Source organism: Scyliorhinus torazame, chromosome 17 (genome assembly GCF_047496885.1).
Source record: "Scyliorhinus torazame isolate Kashiwa2021f chromosome 17, sScyTor2.1, whole genome shotgun sequence".
In the NCBI taxonomy this organism is placed as follows: domain Eukaryota; kingdom Metazoa; phylum Chordata; class Chondrichthyes; order Carcharhiniformes; family Scyliorhinidae; genus Scyliorhinus; species Scyliorhinus torazame.
Genome location: NC_092723.1, coordinates 112,334,055 through 112,353,648, shown reverse-complemented (window position 1 = coordinate 112,353,648; position 19,594 = coordinate 112,334,055). Strand labels below are relative to the sequence as shown.

Sequence of the window (19,594 nt, the reverse complement as noted above, 5' to 3'; positions counted from 1 at the left end):
GAATATTTTGATTTATTGATGCTTTGGAATGGATTGTTCTCGGCTTTTCTACTTTCCGCTTGCATGTTTAGTCCTTCACTGCACACCCAGATGCCAGTGGGAGGGAGGAATAGTTATCTTCCTCTATCGTACTTCCTGCACTGTTTTTCAATGGGAATTAACAGACCTCACAACTTTTTAAACCGTTATTATGTATGGGACTGCTCTTTGTTCAATGGGATTCATAGTAATATTTCATAACCTGAAAGGTAATCAGAAATTGAAGATGTTAGCATGCAAAATATTCGTTTACAATAAATGTCATTAAGTGACCATTGTAATTTTTATTGTCCAATTTTAGTAATAATCTATATTAGTGTTACAAGTAGACTTACATTAACACTGCAATGAAGTTGTGAGAAAATCCCTCAGTCGCCACACTCCAGCGCCTATTCAGGTACACTGAGGGAGAATTCAGAATGTCCAATTCACCTAACCAGCACGTCTTCGGGACTTGTAAGAGGAAACCGGAGCACCCGGAGGAAACCCACGCGGACACTGGGAGAACGTGCAGACTCCACACAGACAGTGACCCAAGCTGAGAATTGAACCTGGGTCCCTGGCGCTGTGAAGCAACAGTGCTACCTGCCGCCCTAAGCTATTTGGAGGAGAGTGGGGACTGTAATAAGTCCATGGAGACAGAAGTCCTATCACCAGAATTCCTTTTATTTACAAACCCAACAGCTGAACAACCATGATCATTCAGTCTGCTGTCTACACCGGGAGTGCAGAGGATCTGACACTATTATATACAGAGAAAGGGGTTCCCTGATTGGGCCACTAATCAGGGCCACTAATCAGGGAACTCATTCTAATGGGTCAATCTCTAAAGCTGGCCTAAGTCATTACCCCCCCCCCCCCCCCCCCCCAAAGTCCGAGGAGCTTCCATAGTCCTCGTGACTGACGGGTCTCCTGCTTAGTTTCTGTGCCAGTTCGGATCCTCCACTTCGGCCTCCGATGCAAGGGGGGGGTATAACAGCTAGTCACCGGTCTTCTCCGATGAGAGCGCTCGAGGGGTGGTTCGCCCCTTCCTCCGGCGGCAGAGGGACAGCCGCGGCGTTATCCATGGTATCCAGATCGGAATCGATATCCTCACTAGTTGTGCCGGAGGGGCGGGAATAGTTTATCTGGGAGGACTCTCCACGGTCCTCGGTACGCTGGTCTGAGTCAGCTCCGGCGGAGGAAATGAATCTGAGGCCCGCACCTGTTCCAGGTGCTTTGACTGTTTCTGCTACCCATGTGCATAATTTCTGACCCATGCCTTTTCACTCGAGCTGAACTGCATTTCTCGGCGAGTGTCATCGTGGCCCCTGCATTGGGCCTCTTGGTGTTGTTCTACCCTTCCGCCTAAATTTGGGAATAGTAGGCTCAGCCTGGTTCGGAGTCGTCTGCCCATGATAGCTCCTCTGGTGCTATTCCCGTTGTGGCGTGTGGGATTGTCCTATAGTCAATAGCCAGCGCGATAGTTTAATCTCAACTGATATTGCTGACTTTTTTCAACCTGACTTTTGGGGTCTGGATGGGCTCTCCCCGCCAACCCATTTGATGTTGCGTCCTTATGTGCCGAATGCCATTTGACTTCATGAATTTTGTGAACTCCTGGCTGGTGACAACCGATCCATTATCTGAAACTAACATCTCCGGGATACCATGTGTTGCAAACAAGGTGCAAAGTTTTTTGATGGTTGCTGTTGTATTTGCAGAGTTTATTTTGTAGACATCCAACCATTTGGAATGGGCTTTTTCTATCACAAAAAACATTGAACCCATAAACAGGCCTGCAAAATCGACATGACGTTGCGACCATGGTCTACCTGGTCATTCCGATGGGTGCAGCAGGGCTGCCGATGGTACCTTCTGCCCTTGTTGGCATAGACCTACCAATGCCGCTATGTCTGTGTCCAGGCCCGGCCACCAGGCATAGCTCCTGGCATCTTCATTTTTGAGACTCCAGGGTGCCCATGATGCAGTTCAGCCAGTATGGCTTGACGACCTTGACTTGGAACTATTAATCGAGCTCCCCATAGCAGTATACCATCTTCCAGTGATCTGCTCTCTTCTGCTCCAGTAGGGATGGAATTCCGCCTGGACTGAAATGAAATGAAAATCGCTTATTGTCACAAGTAGGCTTCAAATGAAGTTACTGTGAAAAGCCCCTTGTCGCCACATTCCGGCGCCTGTTCGGGGAGGCTGTTACGGGAATTGAACCGTGCTGCTGGCCTGCCTTGGTCTGCTTTCAAAGCCAGCGATTTAGCCCTGTGCTAAAAGGTCTTTCCATCTCCCCCGTTTGCACCATGTGTTTTATTTTTGCTAAAACTGGGTCCCTTTTGTGTCCACAAACAAATGTTTTGTGCGCCCACTGGAAGGGTGTCCAGGAAATAGTGTCATCACCGTTTCTTCTATTCTGGGTACCAATGGCGGGGTGCCCGCTAATGGCAGCCTACCTAGTGCATCGGCATTTGCCACCCAGGTTCCCGGCCGATGCTCCAGTTGATATTGGTATGTTGCCAGTAGTAGGGCCCAGCGTTGGATCAGGCTGAAGCTATTGCTGGCACCGTCTTCTTTCAGCAAGCCCAGCAACAGCTTGTGATCTGTGATTATCGTAAATTTCCGTCCATACAAGTACTGGTGAAATTTCCTCACCGCAAATATCACAGCCAGTCCTTCTTTTTAATTTGAGCGTACTCGCTCTGCTGCTGCTAATGTCCTGGAAGCAAATGCTATATGCCGTTCCTGTCCGTTTTTGCCCTCTGTGTGCCAGAACTGCCCCAACGCCATATGGAGACGCAAGTGAGCACCAACTCTTTCCTGGGGCCGTAGTGTGCCAATTTGTTTTCTGAGGAGAGCTGTTGTTTGATCTTCTTGAAAGCCCTGTCTTGGCGAGCGGACCACTCCCAGGCATGCCCCTTTTTTAGCAATTGGTGTAGGGGGTCCAGGATGAAAGCCCTGTTCTGTATGAACTTTCCGTAGTATATCACCAGTCCTAAAAAAGATCTTAACTCCTGGATTGTGGTGGGGGCCGGGGCAACTTTAATCACCCTCAGCCGATCCTCCAAAGGGTGTAGCCCTGATATGTTAACCTTGTACCCCAGAGAAGTTTTGGGCAGCACGGTAGCATTGTGGATAGCACAATTGCTTCACAGCTCCAGGGTCCCAGGTTCGATTCTGGCTTGGGTCACTGTCTGTCCGGACGGAGTCTGCACATCCTCCATGTGTGCGCGATATCTGTGTACGGAAAAAGACCCTTCGAGAATTTTTGCGACTCTTCATCCAGATTCTGTCATAGATATGGGTGGCTCATATCCAGCTTTGAGAATAAGAGTCTTCCAGCCAGCTTTGCATAGAAATCTTCAATCCGGGGACCTGGGTATTTGTCCAGTTGTGAGTAGCGATTAATCGTTTGTTTGAAATCGCCACAAAGGTGGATCGAGCCGTCCGGCTTAAGGATAGGCACCACGGGTGCCGCGCATTCTACAAACTGGACCGGTTTTATTATTCCTTTCATCTCCAATCTTTTGATTTCTGTATTGACTTTTTGCCTTAACGCGAAGGGTACCGGCCGGGGCTTGTAGAATTTTGGGACTGCCTCTGGATCTACGTGCAATGTTGCCTTTGGTCCCTTTATTGTTCCGAGACCTTCTCAGAAAACCTCTGGGTATCTATCTGCACAGGCGTTCGCTCAGGCAACCATTTTCCAGCTGGAAAATGTTTACCCAATCCAGCTGGATCTCTTTTAGCCAGTTTCGTCCCAATAAGCTCAGTCGTGCACCTTTCATTACCATTAAAGTCTTGCTCTCCATAAGCCACTTGTACATGTGTTGTGCCCAACACTCAGTGGTTCCCTCAGTTTGCCGAGGTCCTGGTTAGGGATAAAGGTTGGAGGCCAGTGCAAATTTTATTAAATACTGTTTCCCCTATCATTGATACGGCTGCTCCTGTGTCAACTTCCATTAATGTGGGACATCCATTCAACCTTATGGTCAATTTAATGGGTTTGATTTAACCATCGTTACACAATTTAGTTGTTCCTCATTGGAGGTAGGTGGCGCTACCCCCGACTGTCAGGTCCTCAGTGGGTACCCCTTATAGGGGTACAGGCATTCTCCTGTACCCCGGCCTCCATGTCCTTCTCCAAGATATTGGTTTTGGACTTCTATTTCTCCTAGGCTGCAGGGGTTGCCATTGTCTGGTCCTAATTTTCCCTTGCTTGGGAGCGGTTCTGCGAGTGGGTCTGGGTTCCTTAGTATCCGCGTCGATCCCGAGGGTGGCAATGCAGTTGCTTATCTGTTGCCTTTTTTACCTACTGTAAATATGGCAGTCAGTGAGGTTGCCCTTCTTTGGATATCAATATTCTATTGCTCAGAGTCGCCAGGTATCAAATGATAACAGCACAAAGTTCAACCGGCTATCGATCAAAGAGCCAAACACCAGTTAGTTAGTTCAAGGTCAAGGGTACTTTATTTACTCACACGCACAATTAATCATGCAGCATAAACACTACTACTTAAACTACACCTATCGACTATGACAACCTGTACTTAACTTCAGGCACCCGGCTTAGGTCCGAGGAACAGTGGCCGTTGTTCGGATCTGTATCTATGGGGTCTGGAGAAGTAACTGCTGCTCAGCTGGGCTCATCCGTCTGGGAGCGAGCGTTGAACTTTGTTATGGGCCAGGGTTAGAGAACCCCAAAGTGTATCATGGAGTTCACCTGACCCACAACTTTTAATAGATTGTGGTATGGGGAGCACACAGCTTACTCTACAGGTATGGTACAGCAGAAAATGGACCAGTGGTTTTTAAAACAAAACAATGTTTATTCTATGAACTCAAGTTAACCTTTATAAAACAAACAGTGAACATCTTAACAACCAGTAGATCAAATACACACCCCAAAGAATACAACACTAAATAACCTTAGGGCAGCAAGGTAGCATTGTGGATAGCACAATTGCTTCACAGCTCCAAGTCCCAGGTTCGATTCCGGCTTGGGTCACTGTCTGTGCGGAGTCTGCACATCCTCCCAGTGTCTGCGTGGGTTTCCTCCGAGTGCTCCGGTTTCCTCCCACAGTCCAAAGTTGTGCAGGTTAGGTGGATTGGCCATGATAAATTGCCCTTAGTGTCCAAAATTTCCCTTAGTGTTGGGTGGGGTTACTGGGTTATGAGGATAGGGTGGAGGTGTTGACCTTGGGTAGGGTGCTCTTTCCAAGAGCCGGTGCAGACTTGATGGGCCGAATGGCCTCCTTCTGCACTGTAAATTCTATGAACCTGTATGCTGTCCTTTTACCATCCAAAAGACTTAACAAACCTTCAAACAGGAGCACATTAGGATTTACATTCAATACTGAAATCATTTATAATTCTGAATTCACCAAATGATTAAGATAGTCTTTGGATGGCAGACTTCAGATGCAGCTCCCTGAAAAACATAGACACATCCAAGCTCTTCTCAAACTGAAACTAAAAAAAAGCAGAAGTAGAGCTCAGCTCCACCCACACTGACATCACTGCAGTAACATGAGCAGCTCCAATTCTTAAAGGTACATTTCTTAAACACCCATTTCTTAAAGGGTACTCTCACGTGACAACTTGAACTTGCTTCTGGTTGTGCTGCACTTGGAAGTGGACGTTGCAGGAGCGCCAGGTCCAAGAGAGGCCGAACACATGGTGATCTCTCTTTTCATCCTTGGGGGTTTTCGCGCTCTTTTGTGTGGTCCTTCAGTTTGAACCCCACTAATTGGGTAACTCCTGATCACAGTGTTCGATTCAAACCAGTAAAGGGGCAGGTGCTTTGATGGCTGGGCGTGTCCCAAGCGGTCATCGATCCTATTGTTCACGCTTCCCAAGTATAGGGAGTGGTGCCGAAATGTCTGGGGTCGCTCAAGTATCAGTCCTTTGTCTGGGGGAGATGGGCCATCAAATGCTAATTGTTTGGGGGTTTCAATACCGTCTGGATTCCTCACTCGCAAATATACATTCAGGCTCTGAGCCTGCCTGAATCTCGCATTGTCCATTTTTACCGCTATGCTTTGCAACCTTACCTTCCCTGTTCCTGGTTGTAAGTGGCCATCCCAGTTGGCTACATATCACCCAGTGGTTGTTCCTTAACTCAGTTTCACTGGTGTGGGCGTCTACTTCCATCGGAGTACCCTGTAACTCATGTGCTCCGCTCGCCGCTTTAAAATTTTTTAAAAAATACATAAATTTAGAGTATCCAATTAATTTTTTCCAATTAATTTAGCGTGTTCAATCCACCTACCTTGTACATCTTTAGGTTGTGGGGGCGAAACCCACGCAAACAAGGGGAGAATGTGCAAACTCCACACGGACAGCGACCCAGAGCCGGGATCGAACCTGGGACCTCGGCGCCGTGCTACCACTGCGCCACCATGCTGCACTTCACCGTTTTTTCTAAGGACAAAGCTCCTTGGGGATAGGATGTATAATCATCTGGAAAGGAATAATTTGATTAGAGATAGTCAACACGGTTTTGTGAAGGGTAGGTCGTGCCTCACAAACCTTACTGAGTTCTTTGAGAAGGTGACCAAACAGGTGGATGAGGGTAAAGCAGTTGATGTGGTGTATATGGATTTCAGTAAAGCGTTTGATAAGGTTCCCCACGGTAGGCTACTACAGAAAATACGGAGGCACGGGATTCAGGGTGATTTAGCAGTTTGGATCAGAAATTGGCTAGCTGGAAGACAAAGGGTGGTGGTTGATGGGAAATGTTCAGACTGGAATCCAATTACTAGTGGTGTACCACAAGGAATTGTTTTGGGGCCACTGCGGTTTGTCATTTTTATAAGTGACCTGGAGAAGGGCGCAGAAGGATGAGTGAGTAAATTTGCAGATGACACTAAAGTCGGTGGAGTTGTGGACAGTGCAGAAGGGTGTTACAAGTTACAGAGGGACATAGATAAGCTGCAGCGCTGGGCTGAGGTGGCAAATGGAGTTTAATGCAGAAAGGTGAGGTGATTCATTTTGGAAGGAAAAACGGGAAGACAGAGTACTGGGCTAATGGTAAGATTCTTGGCAGTGTGGCTGAGCAGAGAGATCTCGGTGTCCATGTACATAGATCCCTGAAAGTTTCCACCCAGGTTGAGAGGGTTGTTAAGAAGACGTACGGTGTGTTAGCTTTTATTGGTGGAGGGATTGAGTTTCAGAGCCACGAGGTCATGTTGCAGCTGTACAAAACTCTGGTGCGGCCACATTTGGAGTATTGCGTGCAATTCTGGTCGCCGCATTATAGGAAGGATGTGGAATCATTGGAAAGGGTGCTGAGGAGATTTACCAGAATGTTGCCTGGTATGGAGGGAAGATCTTATGAGGAAAGGCTGAGGGACTTGAGGCTGTTTTCGTTAGAGAGAAGAAGGTTAAGAGGTGACTTAATTGAGGCATACAAGATGATCAGAGGATTGGATAGGGTGGACAGTGAGAGCCTTCTTCCTCGGATGGTGATGTCTAGCACAAGGGGACATACCTTTAAATTGAGGGGAGATAGATATAAGACAGATGTCAGAGGTAGGTTCTTAGAGAGCAGTAAGGGCGTGGAATGCCCTGCCTGCAACAGTAGTGGACTCAGCAACACTAAGGGCATTCAAATGGTCATTGGATAGACATATGGACGATAAGGGAATAGTGTAGATGGGCTTTAGAGTGGTTTCACAGGTCAGCGCAACATAGAGGGCGGAAGGGCCTGTACTGCGCTGTAATGTTCTATGTTCTAAAGCCAGCTGCAATGCTGGTTTACAATCCAGCTCAGCCTCTGCTCGCAGACGTTTCTGTATTGCTAAATTATTTATTCCACACAGCAGCCAGTCTCGGAGCATCTCATTTAGCGTCAGGCCAAATTTTCAAGCCTCTGCTAACCACCTTAATCTTGTTCAAAAGTTAGTGACTGACCCCCAGTGTCTCGGAATGCTGACTAAAACCGGTATCTTTGCAGGATCAGAGGTATCTTAGGGTCATGGTACTCCTTTACTAAGTCCGTCAATTCCTGGTAAGTTTTCATGTCCAGTGTCTCCGGAAACATGAGACTGCACATAATGGCAAAAGCTGCCAGCCCACACGCGGTCAGCAGAATGACCTGTTGCTTTTCATCCGGAAATATATCGTTTGTTCTTAAAAAAAAATACTTCATCCGCTCTACATATTGGGCCCAGTTTTCCACTGCAGTGTCAAAAGAATCCAACTTCCCAAATAAAGGCATTTTGCCTCTCAGTGGCTTACCCTCAATATGTGGCGGCTGCTGATGAATAGGTTCTTCGGGTCGTTCCATTTTCCTCATCGCCACTGTAATCCCTTCACCAGAATTCCTTTTATTTACAAAGCCAGACAACCAGGTGCATTCAGTCTGCTGTCTACACTGTGAGTGCAGAGGATCTGACACTCCCTGTTATATACAGAGAAGAGGTTCCCTGATTGGGCCACTAATCAGGGAACTCATATTCTAATTGGTCAATCTCAAAGGCCTGGCCTACGTCATTACAGGGACCCATTTGGAAAGTTTGTGAAATTAAACTGAGCCTTAAGAAGGAAAGTTTTCACTTGTAGAATGGGACAGTTGACCCATATGCTAACTCTAATGTTGCCATGTTTGCCTCAGGTCAGAGGTCATGTCTCTGTGAATAGGATGATGATGGATCACGCAATCGGTAAAAATACAACAGAAGGAATGACGCACATGATGTGTACTGAAGAAACCCAGGGTAAAATATACAATTACATCTGCTCCAGAATGAAGCAGCTGTTGATAAACCCGTAAATTGATAAATGGGCACGGCTGCACAGTCATGGTAAAGATGTATTTTTATAGACTTCAAAGGTTAACATTAACTCAAGGAATCACTTCTCAGCCTTTTGGCTAAGATGAGCGTGAGGTCAGATGTAATGCCTGGATCTGGTATGTTACTCTTGTGGGGACCATGAATTGGATTCAATTTGAATTTGGTTTTGGAGCAGGCAAGGAGCTGGATTAGGGGTTTGCCCCTGTCCACACTCTCAGCTCTGGCTTTGTAACTCTGATAAAGAAATTTTTTTAAAAATACATTAACTCAAGGACAGTTTCTCATAGATACTGATTTTTAAAAATGGCTTTATGATGAATGGCAGCACGGTAGCACAATTGCTTCACAGCTCCAGGGTCCCAGGTTTGATTCCCGGCTTGGGTCACTGTCTGTGCGGAGTCTGCACATTCTCCCCGTGTGTGCGTGGGTTTCCTCCGGGTGCTCCGGTTTCCTCCCTCAGTCCAAAGATGTGTGGGTTAGGTGGATTGGCCATGCTAAATTGCCCATTGTGTTCAAAATTGCCCTTGGTGTTGGGTGGGGTTACTGGGTTATGGGGATAGGGTGGAGGTGTGGACCTTGGGTAGGGTGCTCTTTCCAAGAGCCGGTGCAGACTAGATGGGCCGAATGGCCTCCTGCACTGTAAATTCTATGTATCCTCTTTTCCGCCTTTTGAGATTTTGAATGCCATGCACTAGGGCTGCTTTTTAGCTGCTGTTTGTGCTGCCTCCAGCTTTGACTGGATAATGCACTCGAGCAGCCAAGAGTGCCCAGCCACCCAGTCTTGCCTCTGAGATTGAAGCCCTTGCCAGGATGGGAGTGGTAGATGTCAACCCATGTGTTGCAGGTCAGTCTCTATTGGAAGTAACTGGCACATCAACGCAGAGCAACCTGTGGAAGTCTTCTTTTAATAGGTGGCTATTTTTCCGAAACAAAGGCCAAAGGCTGTAATGTGGGAAGCCTCCCAAGACAGAGAGAGGCTAAAGTAAAATTGGAATAGTGATTAAACAATCCTACTCTTGGGTCTTAAAACATTGCAGGAAGATAAATGATTGAGCAAGGAAAGAATGAGTTAGAATATGTTGGGGTGCACTGAATCTCAATTTTGACATGAGGAAAAATGTATCGGGTCATGTTAAATGACAAGAGAAACATAACGGAATATTGATTCAAATAAGGAGCCAGCAAGATTGACTTTCTTACACTATGGGATTAAATGAAAAGGGCATGGGTTTATCTAGAGTAAGCAGTACAGAATTGTTTTACTTCTATGTGATTCTGTAAAGGTTGTCAAAATCCCAAACCATCTCAGACGGTGATGACTGTCCTGGCAAGAGGTTTTTACAGCGGAGATCCAGTTACTAAAGTACTCCTGCAGCCAATAACAGGTTAGTAATGCACTCTGAAATACTCTGTTTATTAAATAATTGTTAGCTTGACACAGTCTAAGTGATCCGATCTCCCAGGCAGAAGGTTGTTGCTTCAATATTTACCGGGTAGATGTGCACATTATCTCGGCTGGCATTTCATAGCTGAGCAGTACAGTGTGGTTGGAGCTGCTGTCTTTTGGATGGGTGTCATAGAATCATAGCATTTACAGTGCAGAAGGAGACCTTTCAGCCCATCAAGTCTGTACCGGCTCTTGGAAAGAGCACTCTACTTAAGCCCACGCCTCCACCCTATCCCAGTAACCCTATTTTTTAGACACTAAGTGTAATTTATCATGGTCAATCCACCTAACCAGCACATCTTTGGGCTGTGGGAGGAAACCGGAGCACCCAGAGAAAACCCACGCACACACGGGAGAAAGTGCAAACTCCACACAGACATCTTTACGAACATGCAATTTTGAGATTGGTAGCCAGCTAATGAACAGTGATTTTACGCTGTCCATGTGATTTTCAGCTCGTCATATGGGCAATGCGTGGGCACAAATCACGTTTTTTGCATTTCCTCATTCAAAGATCCCTGGAGCAAGAGCAGTTTTTCTGTCATTGCGAGTTCATTGTGAGTTCATCTCTGTTTAAGCACAGAGTTGTTTCTGAACACTTTGTTAGCTCTTCAGGAACTTATCTTCCCTAGGATTGCAGCACAGCGATACTTCGTTTGCAAGGCACTGGTCCTCTTCACCCAATCTAATCGGGATCATGTTTTCTGCTGGTGGGGCCTCCTCTGAGGAAGAAATGAGGGGCAGGAGGGAGATGAGACCAGGTGATCGTGAGTAGCATCTCAGGGAGAGACCTTTAAGAGCAGAGGCACAGGCTCAGATGATACAGATTCAGAAGGGAGCCCAAAGCAGGAGGGTACACTGCAGATTCCATTACCCAGTTGCTCGTGTGTGTACAGACTACGCTCTAACTACCTCCAAGTGTCTGAGATCCAGTGTTGCAGGATGGTACACCTCTCCAGGGACATGGTGACAGCAATATGTGAATGATATGTGCCAAAATCACCTCCAAATGCATGAGCAGACACCCCATGCCAGTGTCTTTGAAGGTCATGGTGGCCCTCAACTTCTATTCACATATTCACATTTTTTTCAGGGCTCAGTGGGCGATCTGTGCAGCGTTTCACAATCAGCTGTACACAGTTGTGTCAAGCTGGTGACTGATCCTTTAGACACATCCGCACGTTCATCCATTCCAGGACAGATGGGGCCAGCCAGGCAGAGAGACAGCAAGAGGCTTTGCTGTGATGGTTGGGTTCCTCTGCATCCAGGGTGTAATAGATTGCATTCATGTGGTCATCAAGGCATTGAGGCTGGAGCTTTCATAAACAGAGAGTGGGTTCCACTCAATGAATGTTCAAATTGCATGTGACCACTGGATACATATTCTCCAAGTTTGTGCCCGTTACCCTGGGAGTGCACACAATGCTTACATCTTGCTGCACTCACAGGTTCCAAGACTATTCGTGGCTCCTATACAATTGGATGGGTGACAAGGGTTTCCCTTGAAAAGGTAGCTTATGACCCCACTCTGTCACCAAAGAACTGAGGCCGAGGAGAGATACAACAGGAGGCCTGTCTCCATATGAATGGTCGTGGAGAGAACCATCCGGCTTCTGAAGATACCTGGAAGATACTTCAGGTGTCTGGCCCGGTCAGGCAGAGCATTGCAGTATCCTCCAGAGGGTGTCTCCCTCATAGTCACAGTATGCTGCACTCTGGCAAGGGAGGGCCAAATGTTGGCTGAGTGAACAAGGCAGTCCCACATGCCAGGGAGGGTGATTCCAGTGATGGGTCAGAGGAAGACCCTGGGAACATGCATGGTGAGGACATCAAAGCAGACTGCAGGAACCTTCAGGGAGATATGGACACCAGGGGTGTTTTGATACTGCCGAACCTTCAGCAAATCATCAAGTCAATGGCACTGTCTCCTTTGCAAACAATAATTACATGAGCCAAACCCAGAATGCCAATACCACACAAAGCCATGCAATTACAATCCTGTGCAATATCTAGCACCTATTCAAAGCATCCAGCTAACTCAGGCCATTAAAGTACAATTAATTTTTGTTACTTCACATAAACAGAATAAGAACGGGTTGCAACTTCTAGCACAAACTTCAAAATAATGAATGCAAATAATGTCACTTGTGACATGCCCCTGTTGTGCTCAACTTATCTCTGCAGGTGCTGCGTCTTGGTGCCCCCCTCCCCTGCTGACTTTGTTGTCAAAGAACAATGCAGCACAGGAACAGGCCCTTCGGCCTTCCAGGCCTGTTCCAGTCACAATACCAACCTTTGCCAAAACCCTCAACACTTCCTTTTGCTGTATCCCTCTATACCCATCCTATCCATGTGTTTGTCAAGATGCTTTTTGAAAGCTGTTAATGTATCTGCTTCCACAACCTCCCATGGCAACGCGTTAAAGGCACTCACAACCCTCTGTGTAAAACACCTGACTCGCACATCTCCTCTAAACTTTGCCCCACGGACTTTAAACCTATGCCCCCTGTGACTGATCCCTCCACCCTGGGAAAGAGTGCCTGCCTATTCACTCTGTCCATGTCCTTCATGACCTTGTAGACCTCTATCAGGTCACCCCTCAACCTCCGTCTTTCTAATGAAAACGGTCTGAGTTTATTCAGCCTCTCTACATAGCTAACACCCTCCAGACCAGGCAACATCTTGGTAAACCTCCTCTGCACCCTCTCCAAAGCCTCTACATCCTTCTAGTAGTGTGGCGACCAGAATTGAGCGCAATATTCCAAATGCAGCCGTACCAAGGTTCTATACAACTATAGCATGATGGGTTCGATTGGGGTCTTGGGTGACTTGCCAGTTTTTATACTCGATGCTCCATCCAATGAAGGCAAGCATTCCACATGCTTTCTTGACTACCTTGTCCACTTATGTTGCCACCTTCAAAGGTCTCTGGATCTGCACGCCCAGATCTCTTTGACTTTCTATATTCCTAAGAGTTTTGCCATTTATGGTATATTTCCCCTCTATGTTAGACTTACCAAAATGCATTCCCTCACATTTGTCTGGATTAAACTCCATTTGCCATTTCTCTGCCCAAGTCTCTAACCTATCTATGTCCTGTCCTGTCTGCAACTCTACCAACCTTGGTGTCATCCGCAATCTTACTAATCAGACCGGCCACATTTCCTCTAAATCGTTTATGTACTCCAAACAACAGAGGCCCAAGCACAGATCTCTGTGGAACACCATTAGTCACAACCTTCCATTCAACAAAACACCCTTCTACTGCTACCCTTTGCCTTTGTGACCGAGCCAGCTCTGTATCCATCTTATCATCTCATCTCTGATCCCGCGTTACTTCACCTTTTGTAGCATTCTGCCATGAGGCACCTTGTCAAAGGCTTTACTGAAGTCCATGTAAATAACATCCACCACCCTCCCCTCATCAGTCATCTTTCTCACCTCCTCAGAAAATTCACACAGTCACCCAAGACCACAATCGAAGGCACTAAGGCAGCAGTGCTAACCATTGTGCTACCATCCTTAGACTGATCGTGGGCAAAAGAGCTGAATTGCAGAAGTGAGTTGAGAATGACTGACCTTGAACTCAAGGGAGCATTTAAACAAGTGTGGCACCAAGTAAACGTAGTAAAATTGTAAGTCAGTGGGACACATGTCCTCTGACCTGCAGTTACAGCCAGCAGAAAGGATGGGTTTGTTACAGGCCAACCATCTAAGTCCCAGGACAGGAGTACAGCAGGCAGCTTCCTGGGCCCAAACACCTTCAGCTGCTTTGTCAGTTGCCCTCATCATAAATTCAGAAATGGGGAGTTCACTAATGGATGTGATGCTCAGCTCAAGTTGCCACTCCTCAGCCCATATGCAGAAAGGCTTGGGTTGATAGTAGGCAGGTAACATTTGTGACACACGACGGCCAGGAAATGACATTTCCATCAAGAGAGAGTCTAACCACCTCCCCTTGATATTCAACTTAATTTCTATAGTTGAGTTTTTACCATATCTTAAGGATCACCATTGACTGGAAACTTGACTGGACCAGCCATATAAATACAGAGGGTGGGTATTCTTCAGTGAACGATTCATCTGCTGACTCCTGAAAGCCCTTCCATCCTCTACAAGGAACAAGACAGCAGAGAAATTGAATACTCTGCGGTGGGTGCCCCTCGAACAATATTCAAGAAACTTTAATAATTTAGGACAAAACAGCTTACTTGACTGATGTGCCACTATTTGTCAAGATGCTTTTTGAACGCTGTTAATGTATCTGCTTCCATAACCTCCCATGGCAACGCGGTAAAGGCACTCACAACCCTCTGTGTAAAACACCTGACTCACACATCTCCTCTAAACTTTGCCCCACGGACTTTAAACCTTTGCTCCTTCCACCATTGGTGCACAGTGGTTTCATGTGTAGTATCTATTAGATAGATGTGCTGCAGCAACTTGCCAAGCATCCTTCAACAGCACCTTCTAAACTCCAACCTCTACCACCGAGAAGGACAACGACAGCAAGTGCATGAGTACACCATCATAATGTTCCCTGCCAAATGACACACCATCCTGACTTGAAACTGTATCGTTTGCCATTTCTTCCCTGATGATGGATCAGAAATCTGGAACTTCCTCCAAAGCAGTACTGTGGGTGTGCCTATGCCACATGGACTACAGTGGTTCAAGGAATCATCTCAGCACCACCTTCCCAAGGACAGTTATCAGGGATGAGCAATAAATAATGGCCTTGTCAGTGACGTTCATGACCCGTGAATGAATAAATGAAAACGTATTTAAAATTATCTTGCAAATTTTCATGCAATGACATTATAGTTGGAAAAAATTCCAGATACAGTATTTAAAGACAGAGGTAGACTACTGAGGTCAACCTAGTTGTTTTAATCAGTAATGTTGCTTGTCAAGAGTCCTGTAATTAAAGAGGTGCAATTGTTTATTTGAGATTGCTGCAGAGATGCCTCTCCTCAGTATATCTTGTTATTTCTTTAGGTCGGACACACCAGCTGAGGGTCCATTGCAGGGCTGTGGGGCATCCCATTGTGGGCGACTTCACCTACAGCTTGAAGACTGACAGCAGTCCTTATCGTATGATGCTTCATGCCCATCAGCTGCGGATCCCCATGGATGAGGAGCTGATAGATGTGACGACGGCTGACCCTTTCACACATCTGGTAGACAGCAATTTGGAACTGGGTTTGTGTGTCAATAGCTTGCATGACATAATCAAGGGACTTAAAGGCAAATGTGTGATAGAGCAATGTGACAAGAACAACATTCTTGGAGTTCAAGCAGAGAAAATACAGGTGGAAAAAACAAGTGAGGAGACAAAGGAAGAAAGAGAGAAGTGCTTGCAGTGGTTAAATGAATGGACAATGAGTTAATATCAATGGCTTCTAAGGACCATCTTGACTGGAAACTGCATATTCACATTTTCTGAGGTGGTTTGTTGGGCAGAGGGATGGCGAACCCATGGTTAACTAGGTATCCAGTGGTAAAGAGATTCATTATGAGATGTTTTGCATGGATGACATGGACCAACTTCATCACCAATATATCTAATCCTCATTCAATTGTTTATTGGATAAACAGCCATTGTGATGCCCTCACTTTTGGCTACCAGATGTTTATACTTGTTGGTTCATGCATATGGAAGTCATTCCGCCTCCCAAATGAATGTTTTCCAGCACCATCTCAGGCTTACTGGACTGATAAATTCACACATAGAGATGCACTCTGTGGAACAGATTTTAATTGAACTACTTTTGTTCTTAAAATAAAGTAGCTATTTCTGACCAAACATCAACAAAAGACAATAGAAGCCGCTTTAAGTATATCAGATCTCTTATTCTATTTTCTAATAAGAGTCAAAAGCCCGGATGATTGGAGGTATCCCAAAATACAACTTTTATTTGCTAATTATTCACTTTAATACACTTGCATAAAACTGAATCAAAACGTTGATCAAAAGTTATACATAAACTAGGGTGGTGCAGTGATTAGCACTGCTGCCTACGGCGCTGAGGACCCGGGTTCGATCCCGGTTCTGGGTCACTGCCCGTGTAGAGTTTGCACATTCTCCCCGTGTCTGCGTGGGTTTCACCGCCATGACCCAAAGATGTGCAGGGTAGGTGGATTGGCCACGCTAAATTGCCCCTTAATGGGGAAAAAAATAATTGGGTACTCTAAATTTATTGTGGAAAAACATTCATAAACTGGTTAGAACATAGCAAAAAGCATAAGAAAAGTACAAAAAGAATTACTTCAAAAAAGGTAAATCGATAGATGGTTCAAAGTTCATGAAAGGATAAATTTGGAACAATTCCTTCACCATGAGGTCTTACTCTTAAGGAAATCCTTATCGATGGTCAAATCTCTCATTCACTCTCATTGGTTTCTATTTCTCATTTGAGACCTCCTGATTTATTCAAATAAAGGTCTGTCACTTAGAAGATGATTTGTTAATCAATCATTGGTCATTACTTAAGATTTACTAATGTCCATCATAATCAATTCAGTGTCTATGTGTGCCACCTCCCCTTATGAAGATAAGGTGCTTAGTCACGACTAGCCATTAATCTTGCTGTTGCTAAGTATTTTATACATTTTCGTTACTAAATGCACTGGAATACAATGGTCTTATTCATTACATGAAACATTTATGAAACTGTTTGAATTTCTGCAGACATGGCATCAAAGCTTAATAGTTTATTCTTTATCTGAAACATTGACTATCTTTTTGCAGATAGGGGGCTGAATTCTCTGCTGTCAGGGTTCTCCGTTTTGCCGGCAGCCCGGGGCCTTCCCGACAGCGCGGGGCTGCCCACAATGGGAAACCCCATTGACCAGCCGGCGAAATGGATCCCGATGGCGTGCTGGTACGGCGGGACGGAGAAACCCGCCCAGGGTGTTTTTGAATACTTCTATTTCTAGCTATATACTCAATCAATCCTTAAAGGCACCAAACAAATTAATGAATCAATAAATCAGTAATCTATCAAAGTACTACATTCACGTTATAGGTACACGCTGCTGGAAACCAATTTCCCTCAAATGATTCCCTGTGGACTGATTCACTGGTTTAGCAGAAACGTTAACTCCTGGTCATCCAGTAAGATGCAACAGCTGCTGCTGACAGATGACTATCAGTTTTGTTTGTATGGTGGTAGAATAATTGAGTTTGATGCAAATTAAAATGTTGGATTTACTGACACAAATTCAAATAAAAATCATTTCACAGATTCATAGAATTTACAGTGCAGAAGGAGGCCATTCGGCCCACCGAGTCTGCACCGGCTCTTGGACAGAGCACCCTACTTAAGCCCACGCCTCCACCCTATCCCCATAACCCAGTAACCCCACCTAACATTTTTGGACACTAAGGGCAATTTATCATGGCTTATCCACCTAACCTGCTTACATTAACACTGCAATGAAGTTCCTGTGAAACGCCCCCAGTCGCCACATTCCGGCGCCTGTTCGGATACACAGAGGGAGAATTCAGAATGTCCAAATTACTTAACAGCACATCTTTCAGGACTTGTGGGAGGAAACCGAAGCACTTGAAGGAAACCCACGCAGACAAGGGGAGAAAGTGCAGACTCCGCACAGACAGTGACCCAAGCCGGGAATCGAACCTGAGAACCTGGAGCTGTGAAGCAAAAGTACTACCGTGCCATTTGTGAAAGGTTGATTGTGTGATGAGAAAGAATTGGCTTTATGTTGAAGTACCTAATATTGTAATGCTCAGAAATAGGCCATTCAGCACTACTGGTCTATGTAGGTCATTATTCATGAGAGCTTCCTTCCACTCTTCTTCATCTCACATATCAACATAACCTGTTATTCCTTTCTTCCCGATCTAGCTTTTTCTTAATTGTATTTAGTCTCATATTGTGGGTAAAATATTGTGATCCCAGATCAGATCCCAACAGTGGCTAGGATGCTGGACTGAAACCCCAACATTTTAGTTTATTTGATTTGGATTTGAATTTGTTTATTGTCACGTGTACCGAGGTACAGTGGAAAGTATTTTTCTGCGAGCAGCTCAACAGATCATTAAGTACATGAAAAGAAATTAAAATAAAAGAAAATACATAATAAGGCAAGACTAGGTACACAATGTAGCTGCATAGACACCGGATCGGGTGAAGCATACAGGGGTGTAGTGTTAATCAGGTCAGTCCATAAGAGGGTGTTTAGGAATCTGATAACAGCGGGGAAGAAGCTGTTTTTGAGTCTGTTCGTGCGTGTTCTCAGACTTTTGTATCTCCTGCCTGATGGAAGAAGTCGGAAGAGTGGGTAAGCCAGGTGGGAGGGGTGTATGATCATGCTGCCCACTTTCCCCAGGCAGCGGGAGGTGGCGAAGGTACTGGCGGGTAGGCTGGAGGAGTGCCTCCCAAAGGTGATAGGTGAAGATCAGACGGGGTTCATGAGAGGGAGGCAGCTCTTTTCAAACGTTAGAAGGGTATTGAACGTGGTTATGGCACCGGCGGAGGGGAAGGAAACAGAGGTGGTTGTGGCATTGGACGCTGAGAAGGCATTTGACCGGGTAGAATGGGGGTACTTGATGGCAGTTCAGGAGCGGTTTGGGATTGGACCAAGATTTGTGAACTGGGTAAAGCTACTATATAAGGAGCCGAGGGCGAGTGTCCGCACAAACATCAGCTTGAGATACTTTTCTCTCCACCGTGGGACTAGGCAGGGATGTCCTATGTCCCCCTTGCTGTTTGCACGCGCGATTGAGCCATTGGTCATCGCATTAAGAAGTTCGGGGGTCTGGAAAGAAAGAGTGTGGGGGGGGGGGGGATAGAGCGTAGGGTGTCCTTATATGCCGATGACTTGCTGTTATACGTGTCGGAACCGAGTGTGTCGATAGAGGGAATATTGGAGCTGCTTCGCGTGTTTGGGTCTTTCTCGGGGTACAGATTAAATCTAGACGAGTGAGTATTTTGTGGTCTCTAGGCCGGGGGTGGGGGCAGGGGTGGGGGGGCAATCATTCCGTAGGGCAGGGACTCACTTTAGGCATCTGGGGGTGCAGGTTGCCTGGGAGTGGGGGAGGCTTCGCAGGTACAACATTTCTAGTTTGGTGAGGAGAGTGAAAGCTGATCTGGCAAGGTGGGATGGTCTCCCTCTGTCACTGGCGGGTCGGGTACAGGCGGTTAAAATGAACATGTTGCCTCTATTTCTGTTTATTCAATGCTTGCCGATTTTCCTGCCAAATACTTTTTTCAGAGAGAATGAGGGAAGGATTACGTCGTTCATATGGGGAGGGAAGATGGCCAGAGTTAGAAAGGTGCTGCTACAGAGGGGAAGG

At 46.0% G+C, this 19,594-nt stretch overlaps 1 protein-coding gene across 3 annotated transcripts in view; it reads left to right on the top strand.

Moving 5' to 3' along the window:
- rpusd1 (RNA pseudouridine synthase domain containing 1) overlaps nucleotides 1–16,730 on the top strand; it is a 53,195-nt gene extending 36,465 nt beyond the window's left edge. For 2 of the 3 annotated variants that reach the window (XM_072480883.1, XM_072480884.1), the window contains exons 4-6: nucleotides 8,645–8,747; nucleotides 10,109–10,210; nucleotides 15,271–16,730. In XM_072480883.1, the coding sequence (XP_072336984.1) occupies nucleotides 8,645–8,747; nucleotides 10,109–10,210; nucleotides 15,271–15,662 (597 nt within the window). In that variant the 3' untranslated portion in view covers nucleotides 15,663–16,730. The remainder of the gene's footprint in view (nucleotides 1–8,644; nucleotides 8,748–10,108; nucleotides 10,211–15,270) is intronic. The other variant, XM_072480885.1, reaches the window with a different exon arrangement.
- The last annotated feature ends 2,864 nt before the right edge of the window (nucleotides 16,731–19,594 follow it).